The sequence below is a fragment of the Cibotium barometz genome, chromosome 44 (assembly GCF_041138505.1).
Source record: "Cibotium barometz isolate CiBa-2024 chromosome 44, ASM4113850v1, whole genome shotgun sequence".
NCBI classification, from domain to species: Eukaryota; Viridiplantae; Streptophyta; class Polypodiopsida; order Cyatheales; family Cibotiaceae; genus Cibotium; species Cibotium barometz.
The window spans coordinates 38,816,052-38,837,909 of NC_141089.1; the positions used below are offsets into that span (position 1 = coordinate 38,816,052).

Genomic DNA, 21,858 nt, shown 5'->3' on the forward strand with positions numbered 1-21,858 from the left:
CACATAAGCCTCAAGTGGGGTGTAGCTCAACTAGGCAGTGTCCACTATGGTGAGACCTCTGCCAGCGGCGACGCAGAAGAGCAGGACCCGGTTGACGGAAACGGGCAAAGCGGACCGAACTACATCTGCAACGGAGTTGCAGAGAGCCGACGGACGGACGTGTGAGAACATAACCGTGGCGTGCAAAAGGAGGCAATCCTCCTTTGATACCACTATTAGGGTTAGGGTTCCAGAGACAGAGACACACACAAGAATGAACAGCAGCAAAAACACTAGAGAGATGGTGATTAATGCTCACACAAAGAGGGATAGCATAGAATGTATGGAGCTCAAGAGTTGACTCCATAATATCAAAATACAATAAAAATGGTGGTGTCCTTTCACACTAGATGTCCAAGGGGGAAAACCCAAAGGGAGAAAAGTGCCCTTGGTTAGCCCATGTTCACATGTGGCACTACTCATAGCATAGATGCCAATAAGGACTTGTTCATATGCCACACCCAATCCGCATGTCCCTTTATCCATGGCTATGGAAGCAGTAATCTATATGACCTCGAGTAATCACTGGGATTCTGCCATGCTAAGCCTCATAAGCTGTCATAGATTTCAAGGCTTTAATGGGACAATGGTTCAACACATAGTTGGCACACATGACCGCGTCAAGCCAAAATCTACTTGGTAAATCTTTGCTTTGAAGCATACACCTGACCATCTCCATAAGAGTACGATTGCATCTCTCAGCAACACCATTTTGCTGAGATGTATAAGGTGTAGTACATTGATGAGATATGCCACGAGACTGCAGAAAAGGTGTGAACTCATTGGATAAATATCCCCCCCTCCCCCCCCCCCCCCTCGATCTGACGCAAAGCAACAAGCTTATGGCCACAAGCATTTCAACCAAGGGTAAAAAAGCACGGAAGGATGCAAGCACATCTGATTTGGCTTTCAAGCGATACAACCAAGTGAATGGAGTCTAGTCATCAATGAAAGTGACAAAGTATAGATGTCCCCCAAGAGATGGAGCTCGCGTAGGGCCACAAGCATCACTATGTACAAGCTGCAACCCGTAGTATACAAATTGGTCGCCAAAATGTTGGTCAACAGGTAAAAGGGTACCTTATGTAGGCTTACATGAGGCACAATATGGTTTTTACCCACGCAGACATATAATGGATAACATTGCAAATGCCTAAATTGGGGTTGAATATGCAAAATATACAAAACAAGATGTGCTTATTTTGCAAGGGGACATAGAGAAGGCCTTTGACACAGTGCAATGGGATTTTATTGCGGTGACCATGTGTAAGAGGGGCTTTGGAATTAAGATGTCCAATCTTGTGTATTGATTGTATCAAGGCAGTGAGGCATCATGTATTCTTTATGGTGTACTCTTTGACTCGTGGTCTTTGGGTAAGGCCGTGCGTCAAGGATGCCCTTTGAGTGCCTTATTATATGCCATAGCAACTCATCGTTTGTTTCTATATATGGATCATCTTACTCGGCAAGATGCACTTCGTGGTCTTCAATTGCCATCAGGCAAGTATTTTGTGGCACAGGCTTATGTAGATGATTCCTTCTTCATGCCACTGGATGATCCTCGTGATCTCTGCCTTGTGATGGATGCCTTGGATCTGTTTGGTACAGCTGTAGGTCTCTGAATTCAATTCCGAAGATCCAAGCTTATCCCTCTTAAGCCACAAGCTTGCACAATGTCTTGTGGCGAAGGGCTCTTATTCCCTCCAATCAGCTGGTTAGACATTTGGGTTACTCACTTGCATGGCACACGTTGTTCAAACTCCAAGCTGATTGGGCTTTGCGAAGAATAAGTGCTAAATTATAGTATTGGAAGTTGGCCACATGGCCCTTACATGTTAGACTCTATATAGTGCAGTCCATTTTCATTGCATATATATAGTTTTTCTTGCCTCGGCCAAAGAAGCACTTGGATAAGTACATGTCTGCTCTGCTAGAGATACTTTGGAAAACCAAGCACAATACTAAAGGCCTCAGACTGCTGCGGAAAGACAAGCTATGTACGCCAAGAAATCCTGGGGGCGTGAACATTCTCGACCTTCATACTCATGTCATTGCTAGGAAAGCCACTTTGCTTGTTGATTTTGCAGCTCAAAAACAGCCTTGGGCACAGATGTTAGCAGCCATGTGCACCGCTTTGGAGTCCACCACATTTGGTGCATGGACCCCCGACTACTGGGCGGTGGTTTTTGGGCACTTTAAAGGGCAAATCCCAGGCTGCCCCTTCAGCTCTAGGTTAATCATGGACTACAAATTGCTAATAGAGAAACGAGAATGGCATGGAAGATCACCGGAGGTTGGAAACACCATGCGCCTAGTGCATAGTTGTCAGGCACGAAGAGTTCGCTTCGGTATGGTACGCTCAAATACGGTCTCGGAATGCACCGCCAATTTTGAAAATAAAAATATGGTGGAGGTACAATCCATTAAAAAAATACTTATAAATATAAATATTTATTGTTATACACACATACACATAGATGCAAAACTTAGAGAAGTTACAACTTACCCAAAACATAGAAATTTAGAATGTTGCATAGAAAATGAAAGTAGACAAATGTACATATTAAAGAGTCATGAATATATATAAAGCTGCAAAAGTTTGCATGGGGAAGTACAAAAATGTGAGTACAAAAATGAAAAAAGGCTAAAAGCTTAGATTGGAGGTGAGAAGGGCATGCCGCCGCACGGCTAGATAGTAGATAGTATAGTCTAGCCTATGTCACCATCTATGTCAGAGCTATCGCTAGGCTCTTCAATATCCACTAGAGCAAGATACCTCAAAGCTCCCACCAAAATCACCATTGCTAATTGCCCTCATCATCATATTCGGGCTTCTTGATATGATCGTGAACTGCCGAAGAAGACTCCGCAATGGAAGCATCCTCAACTCTAACCACTGCGGGGTAGAGCTCTGACTCGTGGAGCCACGTTTGACATAGGTAGCAACTGGGCGATCAGAGTCTCGGGAGCCAAAAGTAAGAATGGGCCGAACTTGTAATCCACCTCTAGCTCGGAGGCCATGATGAGTACGAGGGACTCGTCTATCAATCTTCTCTAACTCTTTGTAGAGCTCTGCATATATGGCCTCCTCTGCATTATGCTCCTTGTGGACACTTTTAAGAGCGTCCACCGTCATCTTGAATTCATCGACGTTTATCTACAAGTTTGTGATTGATTAGGGACCGCGGGCTTATTAGTAAATCGACAAGTTACAATATATTTAAATTGTAAATAATAAAATATTGAAAGTTATGTAGGTCTAATGTAATAATATACCTATCTACCTTGAGCCATGTTGTGCATTGCACGCAGCGCGCACCATGCGCAAGTTATTGCGGCAATAGACCAACCGCTCTAACTGTCTTGTGCTCAACCGATTGCGTAACTTCGTGTGTATAAGTGAGTAGAAACTCCAGTTTCTCTCACATGCACCCGAAGAGCAATCCTAATCCACAATAAAAATAAACAATGTTTAGGATTCTAGTATCTACACATAATTATAAGTTTTAGCTTAAGTCATAAGAGTTAGAATCTCTCAAGTTAGTAACTTAGTGGTTACTGGTTACCTGTGCTAGAATCCTCAAAGCTACTCTTTGTAGGTGAGGTTGTTGGTAAGCAAATAACTCCCACCAAAAGAGAGGCTTCACCATAGAATTCCTTCTCCAACATACTGCATTAGTGAATGTGGGGTCCCTCTGATCATTATAGTTGATGAGCTCCTAAAAGTACTGAAATTGTTCATTCTCATCATCGGGTAATGCTTTCGGTAGGAAAGCATCAAAAGTGAGAGTGCTTTGTAGGCAAGATGCAACAAAGTAGCAAGGCCATGGATAGGCCTCTTCATCCCCTTTCATCTCTTATCCACGAGCGCCAAGATAGCATTGCGTTGAGGAGTAGCCTCAAGGGGATCACTGAATTTTGAAACAAAGAAATAATATATTATATGAGAAAAAAGAAAGAATAAGTAATTAGATTCATCATTCTATTTTAGTTTATTGAATTATTGTTATTTACCTTCTTAGCATATACTATGGATTAAGCTCATCTAGGACTGTGGTGCGATGAATCTCGGCAATGTCCTCTCTCGTAAAGTGAGCGAGGAGCCATGCGTAAAACCCTATACAAGGGAGTAATTGCAATGACTATGGTTCGGACTTGGCGCCAGAACTCCTCTGTCAAAAAGCATAGCCGTTGAATGGCTTTTGCCTCATTGACACGCGAAGGTATGTCACTTTGTATCCATTCTTGCCACTCCGTCGAAACCACTGTCACTTGGAGCTTAGGCATTATATCATAAAGGCGCTCTAGAAGAAGCCACATGTAGGCAAAGCGCGTCGAGGAGGGCTTCTTCATCTCCAAGTTGTTGTGATGGTGGAAGATAGCGATGGCCTTGACCTTTTGACTGAAAAAAGTGACAATATGTTCGGCTTGTGTCACCACAGTCTTCACCCACTCTAACTTGCCTATGTCCTCCATAAGCAAGTCAAGGCAGTGAGCAGCACAAGGAGTCCACACTATGGACTCGAACTCCGCCTCAAGCAAGCAGTCCATCTTACGGTAATTGGACGCATTGTCCGTAACCACTTGAACCACATTTTCGGGGCCAACCTACAAAGATGATGGATACATGAAATTTGAATGAGAATATTTGAAAGTTGAAACTTGAGTAAAAGGCAAAGGCTAAAGCTTCAAACTCAAAATTGTATCTTACCTCGATTATGGCTTATTGAATGTGGTGATAGATGAAATCGCCGAGGCTTTCTTCCTCGCCTTTCCGGCATCCACGGCCCGCAAGAAGTAAATGCCAAGAGAGCAAGACACTAGAATGTTGAGGATGCCCCTCTTCTTTCTATTGGTCCATCCGTCAGAGAGGATGGAACACCCATACTTTACCCATCCCGCTCTGAGACGGGCTCGACGGTCTTGTTGATTCTCTCCTTTTCTTCATCAAGTGCCTTCGTGCGCATGTTGTTGTAGGTGATACCATGCCAAGGGCCATGGCATGGTCCTACTTCGGCAATGGCCCTCACCATCCTTTGCCATTGAGGAGTTTTAAGGACACAAAATGCGAGATTGCACTCAATGACTGTGCGTGCTATCTCCACATTTTCCTGTTGTTGCTTTGCTCGGACCCAAGAGACAAGAGAGATAGGTCACATTCGCTCCGATGATGGTGCCTCCAAGAGTGGCTTGCCTCTTGTGTGGAATCTCAAACTCACTTGGTATCTATAATGAGGGGTTGGAGTTGGTCAAGGGGGAGAAGGATGAGGAGGATGTATCCTTTGCCGGCGGGATGCTTCGTCTTGAGCGGCGGCAACGGCGGGAGAGACTCTTCCACTATAACTTGCTTTGCAAAGCAAGGAGTACTTCTTCACAATGCTATCGGAATGTCTTGAGGGATCATCTTGCAAGGTGCACTTTGCGCCGCCACCCCCCTACCCCCCGCCCCCTCTACCCCCCCCCCCCCCCCCCATCTTGGAGAGATGTGCAAGAAGCCTAGTGGCACTAGTAGTGTAGACCTTGCAAAAATACTTGCAAGTCCAGACTCCATTTTTATGTCCTTGACATCCCCTCGTTCTTCTCATGGGTAATGGAATGCAAAATTAAGGCTTGATGCTTTTCACTCATGGTGAAAGAGGAGAGAGAGGTCCCGGGAGAAGGAAAGGGAGAGGGAGGGAGAGGCTTGAGGAAGAGGGAGAAATGAAATGATATATTAACGTCTTCAAAAGGCCAAAATGACCTATGAGACCAAAAAGGTTACAACAATTGGTGGATCTGATACAATGTCTGTGTAAAGCTAAAAACAACTAACTGAAACTAAAATAACTATGAGGAAAAGTACGGTACCAGGAGCTCCTAATGGATAACATCTGGGAGGAAAACTCTAGCAACAAAGGTAAGCATCATACACATCACCCAAAGATGTCTCTCATCGGTCGATGGCGGATATCCTCAATGTCCTCCATGGTGAGTACTCTGACTGGACGTCTCCCATGCCGTGCTAGTATGGTCCCGATCCTCTGTTGTAGTCTCTGCCGGTGTTGAGATGGGCCTCTCATCTTGGGGCGCCTGGACCGCCCCAGCTCTATAGCCAGATCAATCAGTGTACCTCTAGTGCGGTTATACTCTGGGGCTAGCTGCAATGCCTGCTGGCCGGACTGCTCAATCTTCGGTCGAAAGAATCTGTAATCTGCCTCTGTAGGTGTCTCTCCCTCTCTGATCCCCTCCCTCTCAAGAGACCCTCTCTATGTCTACGAAGCTCCAGCAAGTATAATCCGAGGCATCTCTGATCCTGGTATCTCATGACTCTAGAAAGTGGTCCGAAACCCTCTCTAAACAGGCAGTGAAAACGGCCTCGTATCTCATAATATACTGGACAGTGACATATGTAATGTAACTCTGTCTCTGGCTCCATCTGGCATAGCTGACAAATCTTGGCCTCAGCTGGTACTCCTCTGAATCTGCCAGTCTCAATCTCTAGCTGGTGTGAGGATGTGCGCATCTGACCAATAGCACACCGTACCCCATGAGAAAGATGAGTATCCATGTAGCTGGGTCTAATCACAAACCCATCCTGCGTGAGCTGGAGAAGATGATCTCTATAGAAAGCCATCTTCGTACCAAGCTCCTGTGTCGGCTGTATCCATGTCCTCCTAGTGTCCAGCTGAATCAAGTCTTGCCTGATAAGTCTGGTAATCTCTGCCCGTGTGAGAGAGAGGGAGGGTGCATCCAGGGAGTACTGAAATGGAGGTAGCCTTTCCATACTAAAGCCATGCAACTGGAACCAAGCTGTCATCTGTGCATACCAACATGATCCGTCTCCCTGTGATGCCAATTGTCGTGAAGACTCCAGGGCTAAGCGAGCATATCTGTCTCTAGGGAGAGCCCAAGTGCTATGTATAAAGGAGACTGATCGAGTGAGTGCCTCTACTACCATTGGGGGGGCAGCCATCTCTGCACGGATAATATCATGTGGTACGGAGGCCTTGGCCCTAATCATCCGAGAAATCATAGAAACCAAGGGCCTCTCCATATGTCTCCATCCATCAGTGCTACCAGCTCGGCTGTGGTGATCCACTGAGGGTCCCCATATGTCCACTCCATACAGCATGGCTGAAGTGACCAAAGTGTCAAAGAGCCAGAGCTTTGTTCGAGGTTCCTGAAACTGAACCTGCGAACTCATCCTCTCTAGTCTCCCCAATGCTGCATAAGCTCTGGTCAATCTGGTCTCCGCTGCTCTCCTCAAGGAAAATAGTGGGCCACTGAAAACCACACCAAGGTAAGTATATGCATCTGTATACTCCACTGTCTCCTGACCATATGTAAAGGTGGGTACTGACCTCCTAACCCACTGTGCTGTGGTGTTAAACACCATCACCTTGGTTTTACCAAGGTTAACAGACAATCCACTGTCCTGTGCAAATGTGTGCAATGCATCCAAATGAGGTTGCATCCCCTCTGGAGAATCTAAGATCAGCACAATATCATCAGCATACAATAACAGCGGAATCCATGTCCCTGCTAGCTGTGCTCCTCTGTCACCCTCCTGCTCTACATAGTCTGAAACCTCATCCACGTACATCCCAAATAAGGTGGGAGAAAGGGGGCAGCCCTGTTTCACCCCAATAGTGGAATGAACCATCTCAGATATACCCTGAGTAGTACGTACCTGCCCCACAACTGTCCTGTATAAAGCCATGATTCCCCAAATCAGCTCTGTGGGCACTCCCATCTCCTGTAGTCTGCGCATCAGTCTGGCTCTCGGTACTGTGTCAAAAGCTTTGCGGAAATCCACAAAGCAACAATAAATCCTCCTGCCATATAATCTGCCCTCCTCAATAATAGCTGTGAGTGTCAAGATATGGTCAAGAGTGGAGAAACCTCTCCTGAACCCTGCCTGCCCTGATGCACGTATGCCCTTGCTCTCTGCCCATCTACTCAACTCCTGCTCAAGAATAGATGCATATAATCTAGCCAATGTGTGACCAATCATGATGGTACGATAATTCCCAGGAAGCATGGGATCCCCTGACTTGAAGATAGGCACAATCATGGACATATTCCAAGTCTCAGGAAAACCCTCACACATGGCTCGGTTAAACATCATAGCAATAAGCTCTGCAAGCATATCTCTGGCATGAATAAAGTGCTCTGCTACTAAACCATCATGATCATATGCTCTCCCAGTCCTCATCCTGTCAATAGCTTTCTTTACCATCTCAGCAGTAAAGAAAGCACATGTCTCTGGGCATGGCTCCGATGGGTCTGGCGGCAGGGGCGGCTGTCCTGCTCTGCTGTGTACAAGGATGCTGCATACTCACCCCAAATCTCTGTGGAGGTAATGGCTGGTGATGGTGAATGCTCATGGAATAGTCTCCATGCCTCGCCTGAGTCCTGACTCATAAATAACTGATACAAATCCCTCTCTAACTGAGCAAGATAAGCCCTCTTCTTCCGTCGCACTAGGTTTCGGAAGGTAATCCGTGACTGTCTGTGAGTGGTAACACCCATGAGCACCTCTCTCTGTAATCTGATCCTCATCTCTCTGCACTCCTCATCATACCAAGTGTTCTGGGGCATGTTCCCAGATCGTCTCCGTGTAGGCTGACTATGGGGATATGCCTCTAATGTGGCAGCATGAAGTGTATCTATCAATATCTGAGTGAGCTCATCTAATGGCCGTCCCGGCTCCTCGGCACATAAGCGTCTGTATATCTCATCCGTGTACACGGTGTCTGTCTCCCTCGTAAAGGTATAACGAGTGTGTGTGGAGCCCTATCCCAATGGAGCGGTGCTGAACTGAAACGTGAGAGTGAAGGACAAGATAGCATGATCCACTGCTATTCCAACCGGCCTAGTGCCTACCATAAAATCCTGAAAAGAGGGAATGAGACTGGGCTGAGCCATAACATAGTCCACTGTACTAGCACCATGCCTATGTGGAAAGCAAGTGAAGCTGCCCGATGTCGGGAATCTCTGTAGGCCATTCAGGATGGCCAATCCATGTGCAGTCCCCATGTCTATCAAATACCGCCCATACACTTTATGTTCCTCATCCTGTGAGAGTCTAGATAGGCCCATATCCCTAACATCAAGCTCCCTCAACATCTCCTCTGAGGTATCATAAAATACTGTCTGGTTATGGGCGGTCCTGGCATTGAAGTCCCCCAGGAGAATGATGTCACCATCCCTGGAGAACTCCCAAATGTCATCATCCAAAATAGAAAAGGGAGACTGCCCGCTAGGTGATGCATACACTGATGTACTAGGAGCAAAATAGCATATAGCAATGTAGAGATATCTGCCCATCTCTGCCCTCAGTCTAACCCACATGTACCTAGCCTGCTCATCTCTGCGGACTATATGTATCAGTGGCTGTAGCTCCTCTCTAAACAATACCGCCACTCCTCCTGAGCCCCGTCCTCTATGCTCTGAACGAGTCTCCTGTCTACAAGCTGTCTCCCATTGGTATCCACTAACATGTGGCATGGACTGTCTAGGAGCCTGATGCGTCTCACAGTAGAAGATGATGTCCCTCCGAGTGAAACTATCCTCAAAAGCCCCTACATCAAGACGTAGAGATCCATTACAATTCCAAGTAGCAACTTTGAGTGTAGTCCCATAGGTCTCGCGCTGTCATGAAGAGCGCCTCTCCATAATCACCACTCTACCATCTCTATAGAAGGCCACTTTCCCTTTCTGTCGGGCTGCCCTTATCTCTGGCATAACTTCTTTCATGTAGGCAAGTTGCGAGAGTGTGAGGTCATCTCCAAGAAATATTCCCGTCTTCTTGAGTGTAGGACGTCTCTTCAAGAAGTCCTTCTTTGCTTCCATGGAAGGGAAACGAATGATAAGTGCTCTCTCCTTAGAAGATTCGCCACCACTACCTTCTCTCTTCTTTCCCACTCTCCATGCCTTTGTGTGCGTGGCTTCAATGCCCATCATAGAGAAGAGCTCCTTGGTTTCCCCTTCCGCATCATCACGGTCTTTTAGACCGGACACTTGAAGATGTCTTCTCTTTATGTTGCTCCTCCTCCGAATGATCCTCATTTGTTCCTTGATGGTATTCAGCTCTTCAAGAAAGGAGGGCTGAAATTTTCCATCCTCAAGATTGCTTTTTGAAGTGGCTGCCAACTCCTTTTTGAAGGCTGAGATTTCAGCCGCTTGACTCTTAGCATGCAATTTGGCCTCCACTAGTTCCTCCTTTAAAGCTGAAATCTCAGCCTCTTACTTGGAAGATCTCTCTTCGAGCTCTTGGATTTTGTCAAATCCCTTCTCGAGTTTGGAGAGGCGGTTTATGATTGCGGTGACGGAAGAGTCGACCATCTTCTTGTTTTCTTTGATAATTGTGCCGAGCTTGTCCTCCACCTTCACGAGCTCCTCTTTAAACCCGGTCTTGGCCATGACTTTTTGCAGATTCCCACAGCCAATGGACTGAAAATTAATCCATGACACAGGAGCAAAACAACAGCAACAGGGGGGGGGTTCAAGTCATGTAGGGAAGAGAGTTATGTTGCTGCCTTGGGGGCCTGAGGAAGGGTGGGTTGGAAAAGGGGGGCGGAGGGTGAAGAGGGCAGGGCACAGGGCGGCACAGGGGTGAAGGGGGGCACAGGGCGGCGCAGGGGCGAACAGGGCAGGGCGGCGCAGGGGCGAACAGCGAAACTCTTTCCACTCTTTTGGTCAACTCTCACACACCATGCAATATTACATGTGGCATTCCTATCTCACCACAATATCTTGCACCTCTAGGGTGCTTTCCCACATACACACAACACCACGATTACATCTCTCAACACCTCCTCTTAATCGAGGTGTTCCACAACTCACCCATCACCCATCACAATGTAGCATTGCACAAACGCAATCGCTACCTCTCAACACTCCCCCTCAATGATACATTGGAGTGTCCATCAACCAATCATGTGTGCGCGTGTCTACCATCTTAGACACCTAGTCCATTTTGAGCCGACTCGCTCACAGCGGAACCACTGAGTCCGATTTGAACATGGAAGTTCGGGTGGGAACCAACCCATGCGCATGCACCTCACACGTGCATCGCTCTTGCACACATCACAACAACCATTTTGAGCTTCTCGGTGAGCTCGGGCATGGTTACCCTCATACCATGGATGATTACAAAATTTTTTGTTTTGAGCACGCATGCTCGTGGGCGTTTGTCCATCATCATTTTTGGGTGAAAAATAAAGAATTACAAAGCCTTTTCGGCCAAAGCCGGGCAACGGACCCAAGTGTGTGTGAACTTCTTCTAAAAAGGTTTTAAAAAATCATTTGTGTGTGAATGAGCCCTTGAAAAAGTTTATTATTAAAAACTTAAATTCACTTTCATTTTGTGTCTGGAGTGATCCCACCACGTGTCCTGCACACCAAATTGGGCTACACTCCAAATGCCGCCTGTAAATCTGGACGTGCAGGCTACAGCTTGTAACTTTTTGTCACTACCTTTAGTCTGTGTGCCAGCATGGCTATGCACCGGACGAACTGGACCGGACGAACTGGACTCTGCGTCACTTTTGCAGAAACGTGACCCACTCTGGTCATCATCTTCGTCACGGCTTCTTTCTCTGTGCATCTTTCCTACGCCATAGCCAAAAGTTCACGGCAACCTGACTAAGGTCGCCATAGTTGTTTCTCCAACTACGTGGTCATAGTTTCTTTACACCTGGCAATGCTTCTCTGTATGCGCTACCGCTTGTGGCGGCTGAAGCTCATTACTATGAGCACTCTCTCATGCTTTCTTTGAGATTCAATGTTGTGGCGCGACCTCTGCTTACGTTTCTCTTTGTGGGCGGCTATAGTTGTTCACGCTGTGCTTCTTCATTTGCTATTACTCACCTCACTGCGCCTGTGCTTGGCCTCTGCTGAGGCTTTCATTGTTGGAGCTTCATGCTGCGTTGTTTCTGTGTTGACTCTTGAGGATATGGGCTACTATCTATGTAGCAGCTCTTGTCTTATACGCTGCAATGAGGTTGTTGTGCTGCCGTTGCTAACTTTTTCTGTCGTTTTTGTCTTGGCTGCTGGCAACCAAATGCATTGCCTAGTGCCTGGTGCTGCCTCCTTTACAATGACCATCAACGTGGCCACTACGAGCTTTTGATTAAGCTCCAATATGCATGCTTTGCTTGCTATAAGCGTCTACTTCAAGGATGCTTTTACATCATGCAGCCTCTCGCAAGTGACTCATTGATGTGTCTTCATTGATGTGCTCACCATCATTGGGCACTTCCATAAGCTATTCCCTTTTGCGTGCTCCTAAATTGCATGCCTTTCTCTGTAGCATGCAAGTGCATCCTTCTTTTTTCAGTCTCTTTGCCTCTTCTAAACCTGTCTCATTGAGGTTTCTCCCATAGCCATAAACATGGCCTTTCATGAGCTCCAAAGCTGCATGCTCCTCCTTTGTGCATGCAACCACTCAAGGGTGCTTCTTCACATGGTCTCTCAAATGAAACCATAGGTGCATAAACATGTGGAAACTGCCAAGGTTTCCATCCCCTTCTTTGCTCTCCTTCATTGAGCAAACATCAACAAGTGCATCCTCTTCTTGATGCACACACATGTGAACTCCATTGAGTTCACCATCTCACTTGGCATCATCTTGACAAGCATGCACCTCCACACTCTTTGCTTGGAAGCAAAGAACCTTGGGATTCTTCCATCCCATCAAGCAACCCTTATACATTGAGCATTTTTCCATGCTCAAACACAAAACTTTGAGGCAAAACTTCACAAAACCAACCTTCTTGAGGCATAATCAGCAGCATATCTTCTCTTGGCAGCTTCTCCTTGATGATGATGAAGACTCCATAGCCTTCATAATGCTGAAATCTCCATTTTCAGCTTCCTTGATGATGAGCAAACTCTCCATGTTGCAAAACTCCATTTGCAACTCTCTTGGGCAGCTTCTATGCAATCTCCTTGTTGCAAAACTCCTCTCAAATCCTCACAAATGCAAATACAAATGATAATATGAGTGTGCATAATTTTTTTTCTCATAATAACTGAAAATAATGCTTAATCAAACAAACACACAAACAAGCTAATATACATAATAATCACCATGACCAAGAGCCCATTTGGCTTTGATACCATGTTAAGATTCTAGAAATGGGATTGATCATGGTGAAGGACAATGATTAAGCAACATAATTAAGGTGGATTAAACCACACTAAAAACTCCATGAGAGAGAGAGAGAGAGATTGCACACTCAACACTATTCCCTTGTATATGCATATCACAATGAACCATACAATGATATAGGCTCTCTAGTCTTATCCCACTTTACACATCATCATCCATGTGGCAAGTCCTTTTTCCACTCTTTTGGTCAACTCTCACACACCATGCAATATTACATGTGGCATTCCTATCTCACCACAATATCTTGCACCTCTAGGGTGCTTTCCCACATACACACAACACCACGATTACATCTCTCAACATCATGAGACTCTTGTACTGTGACATACATATCTAGCTTGTACACAATGTACCAGACATGACAATGGAAGCTACATCTCGACGTTCATGAATTGAGCTACAGTGATCAAAAAATTAAATTTTGAACCTAGTTTTAGCAAGTGCAGATACAGAGATGAGATTGTTATGAATTCCAGGTACATACAATGTCTCCTGTAGAGTGAAATTGTCTCCATTGCAAGCTTTCAAATCTACATTCCCAATGGCTTTAATGGCATACGATGCAATATTAGCACACATGATTGCACCACCTTTAGGTGCATCGTGTAAAGTGGCAAACAACTTCTTACATGAAGTGATGTTCTCTGTAGCACCACTATCAAAGTACCAATCAACATCAAAAACTGACATACAGGAAGAAGGCATAGACGGAGTACTACACGTCACAAGCAATGCATAGCCATCATGAGCCAAGTTGGCATCTTCCTTAGTGTCATCTGTGGTAGCAACCAAACCTTGCTTCTTTTTCTCTTGTGCAGTCGCAATATTCTTTTTGCATTCTTTAATGACATGTCCATGTTTTCTGCAATAGTTACACCGTTTCTTTGTCTCCACCCTCTTTTGACACAGGAGGATCTGAAGAGGCAGGTGCCTTGCCCTTATGCTTAGCACTAGAAAATGTCCTCGATTTTCCTTTGCTATGAAAAGAGGTAGCAAATGCCTGATCTGCAGCAATCATGATGTTCTGGTTGGATGGGGATTGCTCTTCCTGTAACAAGAGGGCTACCAAACATCAAATGTGTACAAATCTGAATTTCTCTTCGTCAAGAGCTGAAGAGTAGTAGCAAATCCTTGATAGGAATCAGGAAAACCATTGAGAACCGTAGAAACAAGTGAATTGTTTGGTATCACCTCATCAATATTGATTAATTGCTCTCGCAAATCCTTAACACAGGTGAGAAATCCATGCATAGAATCACCACCGTCAGTCATATGCTCTGTGTCAAGCTTTTTCCGGAGATAAGCTACACGAGCTTCATTGCGGATATGATACAAAGAGGCAAGTATATCCCATGTGCCCTTAGCAGAAGTACATGAACGGATATGAGGAATGACTTGCTGTCTACATGAGAGAACAATCAATGCATGAGTGTGCGCATCTTTAGCATCCCATTTGAGTTGTTCCTGTGTAGAAGGGACAGGTGCAGGTGGTGTACTTCCACTAGAACCAAAATCTTTAGTTTCAACAGTGGAGCTCCTTGATGTGCTAGGTGTCGGTGCAGGTCGAGAAGGTCTTAACTCAGCACCAGATACATATACCCATGAATTCTTTGCAACCAATACATGCTTCGTGATTTATGCCCACATGGGATAGTTAGTCCCGTTAAGCTTGTCCTCGGCCGGGAGCGTCTCGAATAGATCAATATTAGCCATGTCTTAAAGCAAACTAACAATCTTTCCCAAGCAAATGTCTCTGCACAATGCACTGCAAACCGTCAATGTCCACTGAAAGGTAGCCTTCTAAGATGCCCAATGATTCACTGATGAAACAAAGACCTGCAGGTGTATTGAGAAGACAGAGTGTAGGGATAGAAAAGTTATCTGAATAGAGGTTTAGTGATGGGTGTCGGAATGTCATAGGTCCATGCCGAGTGTACAAAAAGAGAGCACGAGGAATGCCGGATTCAAGCCAGAGCTGAATTCAGCTTTGTTTTTGGAGAAGCTGAAAATTTGCAAAGGGGTTTTGATGGCCTAAAGGGGCTTTGATTTAGGAGTTCTCCGGCATGGGAGATCGGAAAATGATGAGGAATACAAATGTGCAAAAACAGTGAAAAACATTTCGCTCTGAAAATCGGAAGGAGGGGGGGGGGGGGGGGGGGGGGCAGAAATGCCCATATCAAAAATTGATTTGGGGCTTCTGAAATTGGTGCCTAGGCGAGTCCTTTGGCATAGGTGGCACTTAGGAGTAGTAGGCAGAGCAGGTGGCGATGGGGCTGACATTGGGCGGCGGTTGCAGGGCAGCAGGTATAGGGCGGCTCCAAAAACTGATAGAAGTATCTGCTCTTGGAAAAAGAAAAAGAAAATGGACCCACATGCATTAGAATGAAGCATGTTATGGTAACACAAGTATGAATTGTGGACCCTTACATCTCAAACGTGCCTTTGAGGGAGAAAGCAGATCTCCCATCTGTTCCATGGGTGGAGGCGGGCCTAGCAGCAGAGGAGGTGGTGGGGGAGGTTGACCAGTGGCTCAGGCACATGAGGCTGAATCAGCTCGTGGTCATGGTAGCGCCGCTTGTGTGTGTGTGTGTGTTTGGGGGGGTAATCACGTGTTCCTAGGGCAGCTCCGGAGAGAACATCGATGCAAAACACTTGTGTGTTGGTGTGGTCGCTGATGGTGGCCCTGCTCGTGTGTTGGTGGCTGTGGCGGCTGCGAACAGCCTGCCACTCCTGGTCTTGCTCCTCTTGTGGGTGAGGCACTACCTGAGGAGGTTGAGGAGAAGGCTGTCGGTGGCGAGGGAGGTGGGGCTCAGTGCCCGGGGTGCCGTGTGGTGGTGACGGGAGCAAGCACGGGAAACATTTCCCATCTGCAAGATGAAGCACTGGCCTGGGAGCCTGAAGAACTTTGCCTTTGATGGGGGAGACTCGAGCACCTGTCCCAACGTATGTTTGATCAATGGTAGAAGCGCCACAAGTACTCCTTGGGGAGCTCAGGGAAGCATATGGTGACCGTGAAGCTGGTGCCTCCGGCCAAAGGAGTAACAAGGACATGGTAGGGCTTGACTAGTGTTTGGCTACTTAATCGCCCTGAGTTGGAAACAAGGCGACCCCAGCTAGATCACCATCAGGTAAGTCATATGTTTCCCATACCATGTACCCCAACCCCCACAGGACTATCGTTAGGTGAGCATTTCTAGTGGGCTATGCCAAGCCAGGCTTCTTCCAAGACTCAAGTTACACTATGACTTGTGTCAAAATGAGCCAAGCCCTAGCTTTTATAGCTGCAAGATGTCCGTTATGGCTGGTATACACGAGTGAAGCATTCCGAAGAGGCTGATGTAAACAACAATGTGGCTGCGAATGGAGAGCAGCACTCCACATCCTGCCAAATTTGAATTCTGATAATTTCAAATCATATATAACTGCCTTATGCTAACCAGGCCATGTCCTTATCAAAGCATAACATGTTGTATTGTCATTGGTCTCATGGGCTGTTGTGGCCCCAGAAGACATTATAAACCTAAATATGTGTGTATTTTATTTTAATAGAATATTGGTTTTTTACTTTAAAAAAAGTGTGCACACATATTGGGGGGAGGGGGCTTTTCGAGCCTTGACGTAGAGAAATTATGCCTTGAAATCACTTAGTGGAAAATAACTTTTAATTCATGTATCTTCTTTCTTTTTGATCTCCAATCCCCCTCATGTTCGGTATTGGACGAGGTGCTTACATGGTTTTGTAATCCTGCCATGCTTTAACGTACTGTGCCTCTGTTGTGTCTGTCAGTCTTCTTTCCACACTTGACAGTTTCCACCTTTTTTAAATTTTTTTTTCCCATTTTTCTTTATGCTTTCTTTAGGTTCTAGGGAATGCCTATGCATCTCCCACCACACATGGGGTCCATTTGGTTTTTTTTTTTAATAAAATTTATCCATCTTGTGTTTTTTGGTTCAGGTGCTCGCTCTTGTGAGGAATGCTCTTCTTGAAGAACCGAGAGATTTCCAAGAATCGGAAGATGGAGAGGATGAAGTACCGTCAGGTCTTCTGTACATACATGCAATGCGTTTGGCAGACATTTTCTCAGATGATTCAAATTTTCGGAACTCCGTAATGGACTACATTGTGTGCACAAACTCCCCTATTTCGCTTTGAGTTTATCAACATGGCAAAAATCAAATGCCATTCTGCCGGGTTACTGAATTTCTCTGCTGGGCAGGCAACCTTCCATATGTCTGATTCTGGTTTTGAATCTGTGTGCATTGGTATCAGGCACCTGACTTGGCAAAAGTCCTGGCACAGTCTCCAACAATCTTTTTATCACGATGGTGTGGCAATTCGGTGATAGATGAGATCAAGCCCGGATCAGATTCTGTGCTTATATATGATCCATTTAGAGCAGCTGGTGCAGCTATGCATTCTTTTAAAAGTTCTGGGGGATCATCAGCAAGAGCATCGGGAAGCACTGCTGCCTTGTTGCCAGATGATTCATCTGGTTGTTCGCTGTCTGCAGGCCAACTGCAATTTGCTTGTTATTCTCAGGAGAGATCTTCTTTGTTTGTAAAGGTCTTGGCAAATTTGCACTGCTTCAACCCTGAGATATGTCCTGGTTGGTTTCGAATAGTTTTCACATTCTTCTTACCTTATGTAATTTGGATGTTTTATCATGGCATGTGTGCATTCGAACACATATAAGTCTACATGAAGTTTATCTACATACTCTGATATCAATACATAGCTATACATGCAAGCATGCATGCATACATAATTACATACATACACATACGTATGTACTTACGTATACAAAATATACACACGCATAAGTGGCCTTTTCTTGCTCAGGGTCGTTGCCTTGCTGTACCTGCTGGGGCATCCTCCTTCCTTCTGGCTTTGGTTTTCCTGCTTCTTCTTCTTTAGCAGATCTTTTCCTGCCTGCTGGCCATCATGTGTTTTTTGTTCATAGCTGCTGCCTCTACTTCTACTCAGCCTCTTCGCCTATGTGTGTGTGTGTTCAGCTCTGCACAGCCATATTTTCCCTCAGCTTCAGTATGGAAGGCTTCATCTTCAATCATCAATACCTTCCGTCGTCAAGATGGGAGTGCTGATTCCAAGAGAACCAAACTTTTAGTAGAAAGAGACTATGAGCATGACAATCCGGATGCACAATATGTCTTTGACACCTTGCATGAGGACTTTGAAGACAATAGAGCTACATGGGGTACACCTGTTCCTACTCTCAAATACAAGATCGCTCTGCCAAATATTCTCTCTCCTATCAAGAAATATTCACAAAATGCTTTTATTATTTTCTTTCCTGGTAAGATGTCCTCTGTCAACGATGTTGCTCAATGGAATCATTGCTTGGTGGTTGCTATGTGGAAGGCGTCTATTAGGCTGCTTAAGGATTTTATGAGGTGCTACTCACTGAAATGCAGTACAAGGAGCAAATGCTTGAAAAGTCACCATCATTCTTTGGTGCATATACTGCCGTGGTCAGCCATCAAGGATTATCAGAGTTTGATAAGGCATCACTGTCCTGTTTGGGTGGAACTGGTGAACTTCCCTAACTATATGCGAGCTGATTTGCCAGGAACTGCAGCAACCTTGGGGAAGGTTATATGCCCTCCCATACCTATTGGTAGCGCAATCGGTTCTGTATCTTATGGGATACTGATAAACCAACCCCCCTATCCATTGCTATTGAGGTTGATGATGTTAAAATGGGTTAGATATATTATGAATTGAAATGGGGAGTCTTTGCAGGTGCATGTTTCAATTGTCTTGAATTTGGGCATCATGCATCAGAATGCCCACAGGTCGCTTGTGACAGTGGTTCCTCCTCTGACAACAGTTCAACCATTAGTATAGGTGCCTCAACCTCGGGGCCCTATGATGACTTCTCTTCCAACCCATTTGGATATAAAGGAAAACAAACTTTGCGACTATTGTGTTGCAGTAGAATGTGATGCTAGAGAATGAAAAAGAGAACACACACACATTTTCTTTTTTTGTGAAACCATTGCTTAATTAAGGATTGTATGTTACAGTCATAGCTATTCCAAAAGGGGGCAACCACTACTTGAACATCAGAAACAATGGAAAAACACTTCTAGCTGTTGAGAGAAAAGATTTCCAAGGTCATAAGAACCTTGGAGTGAAAGGTAAAGACACCTCCTAAAGAAAGGAAAACATATGATCTCCTCATGGTAGAAAAACAGCTGATTTCATGCATGGTAGATCATCACAAAGCCTAGTATCGAGTCCAGGAAAGAAAAACCATGTAATTTGGCAAAGGCAAAGAAAGGTGGCCGAACATCCAGAAGAATTTCTAGAAGTTGTTATTGGAAAATTGCATTCTCAATTGCCCTAACAGTCTGTCCAGGAGAGCACAAGAAGAGGGGCAATAATTGTTTCTTGGCGATGAGAACACCTTTTACAAGAGGCAGGTGCAATGTTTCTCTTAGCTAAGAACGTGCAATTGAGAATACACCCACAATGTATCTCCACAAGAAAAGTCGTCGTTTGAGAGGCAATTTTCTCTTCCAAATTGTAGTCAAAGAAACCTTCCACCAACGAAGATGTTTGTTTACATGGCACAAGTGATTTGCATGTGTTTGTATCCAAGGTGGGGTGAACAAATTTTTTTTAACGCTATAGCTATGACATGGTAGAAAGAGAAAGGAGAATAAGTTCGGAGTTGCCTATCAAATTTCTAGTCTCTTAATCTTTCCTTGTCCTCAAGTGGAGGCACCGGTTGAAAATCTTGCAATATAGAAATCACTTCTTGCAATACATGCCTAAGATGCATACCCAGATTGTATCTTCTGACAGCCTGTGGAAAGGAGAATACATTGTCTTGATCATCAACATCATCATCGAAAGTATTGTGAAGTTGAAGTACACAAAGACCTTTTGGTCTATCAACAGCGTGCGCTTTGCACCAAATTAGAAGAGGTTAGTCTAATAGGTACAAATCTAGAGGTTGACAACAATAGCTAAAGTTGGAGAGGAAGTATGCTTTTCTGGATTGTAGGGCAGCCAATGAATGCTGAAAAGTCCTAATCCAATAAATACTTTGTTTACGCAAAGACTCACCTCTATCTGGGGGTTTGTTCGACCAAGAAAGATGACAAAGAAGCATTTGCCAGTCATGTATAAGCTTGGTGGAATAAGGGCTGCTCACAATCCGGCCTTCAAAGCTTTCAAATATGACATCTTGGTGGGAAACTATCCAATCCCCAAAAGTTTATGTTTTTATTGTTGCAATCGAAAGTGGGAGCATCAAAGTCCAAGATTGCTTTTGGTGAAGACATTCAAGAAGTAGAGTTGTCTTTCTTGCAATGATATGGTAGTGAATATTGAGTATATTGAGGCCTCCATGCAGTTTGGGAGTGCAATTTTTTATTAATCTGACAGCCTTTCTATGTGTTTGTGTCCCCCATAAACATTCTAAAGATTAGGACATAAAATTGTCAATATCCTAATTTGACCAAGGCACAAGAGACAAGTGGAACTGAGCATAGGCCATGATGGATTGGACAATACACAACGGTACATGCAAAGGCCGTATCAATTTCTAGTACTCAATCTTATGATTCAGCTTATCTATAACCCATTGGCTTTCTTGCTTTAGAGACACTTTCCATCTGATAGGATATCCAAGATGCTGTATTATCTTTGGAGGCAATATGAAACTTGGCCAAAGAATGGAATGACAGTCACATTCTTTAAGAGGTAACAACTTCGACTTAGTAAAATTAACCTTCAATCCAACAACTAATCCATATGGCTTGAATGCATCCAGAAGTGCATTGACATCATGTTGTGTGTTCCTGGGAAAGAAGAAAGACTCATCTACATATGGACTAACAAATCAACTGGCTCCAGTGATGTCAATACCATGTAGCCTCTGTTCTATGATCAATTTGTCCATGGACAAGAGCAACGGGTGAGTAGCTATCGCATAAAGCAAGGCACTTAGGGGGCATCCTTGTCTCACGGATCATCTAAGCTTCCATGGAGCATATTCATTTCCAATAATACATTGAGTTGTCCCTTCCTCATAAAGCTAGTATTTTGGACCAAAACCCATTTTGTCCATCATTGGAGCTATGAATTGCCATTGAACTATGTGAAAAGCCTTCTCAATATCTACTTGCATTAGGAGTACATTCTAATTCGTGTATTAGCATATTCAATGCCTATGTAGGTGTTTGCAATATTATCCATGATTTGTCGCTCAGGCACAAAACCATATTGAGTTGGGTCCAACCCATCATGAAGGACATCTTTCAATATGTTGAAAAACATTTTAGCAACTAGCTTGTAAATGACAAGCATGAGGGTGATAGGTCTCCGATCTGTCACTTTATCACATAACTGCTTTTAGGGAGCAAATGCACAAGCCCTTGCTTCCAAGAAACCGGTAACACACCAGAGTACCAACAAATATTAATCATATAGAGCACTTCATTTTCTAGAGATTCCCAATACTGAAGAAAGATCTTTATTGTCAAGCCATCCCAACCAGGAGATTTCCATTTTTGTAAACCATCATCCAACTCTTCCTTTGTAACAATTTCTAATGCTTTTTGAGGTGTAACAATTTGGTTAACTGGCTGCAAAAGAACATGAGACACATGAAGGGTTTGCTGCAATGGCTATG

At 44.7% G+C, this 21,858-nt stretch overlaps 1 protein-coding gene across 4 annotated transcripts in view; it reads left to right on the plus strand.

Annotated features, from left to right (window-relative positions):
• Window positions 1–21,858, plus strand: part of LOC147613264 (uncharacterized) — a 229,187-nt gene that overhangs the window by 85,123 nt on the left and 122,206 nt on the right. For all 4 annotated transcript variants that reach the window (XM_086782544.1, XM_086782543.1, XM_086782546.1 and 1 more), the window contains 2 exons: window positions 17,151–17,318; window positions 17,466–17,802. In XM_086782544.1, the coding sequence (XP_086638670.1) occupies window positions 17,151–17,318; window positions 17,466–17,802 (505 nt within the window). The remainder of the gene's footprint in view (window positions 1–17,150; window positions 17,319–17,465; window positions 17,803–21,858) is intronic.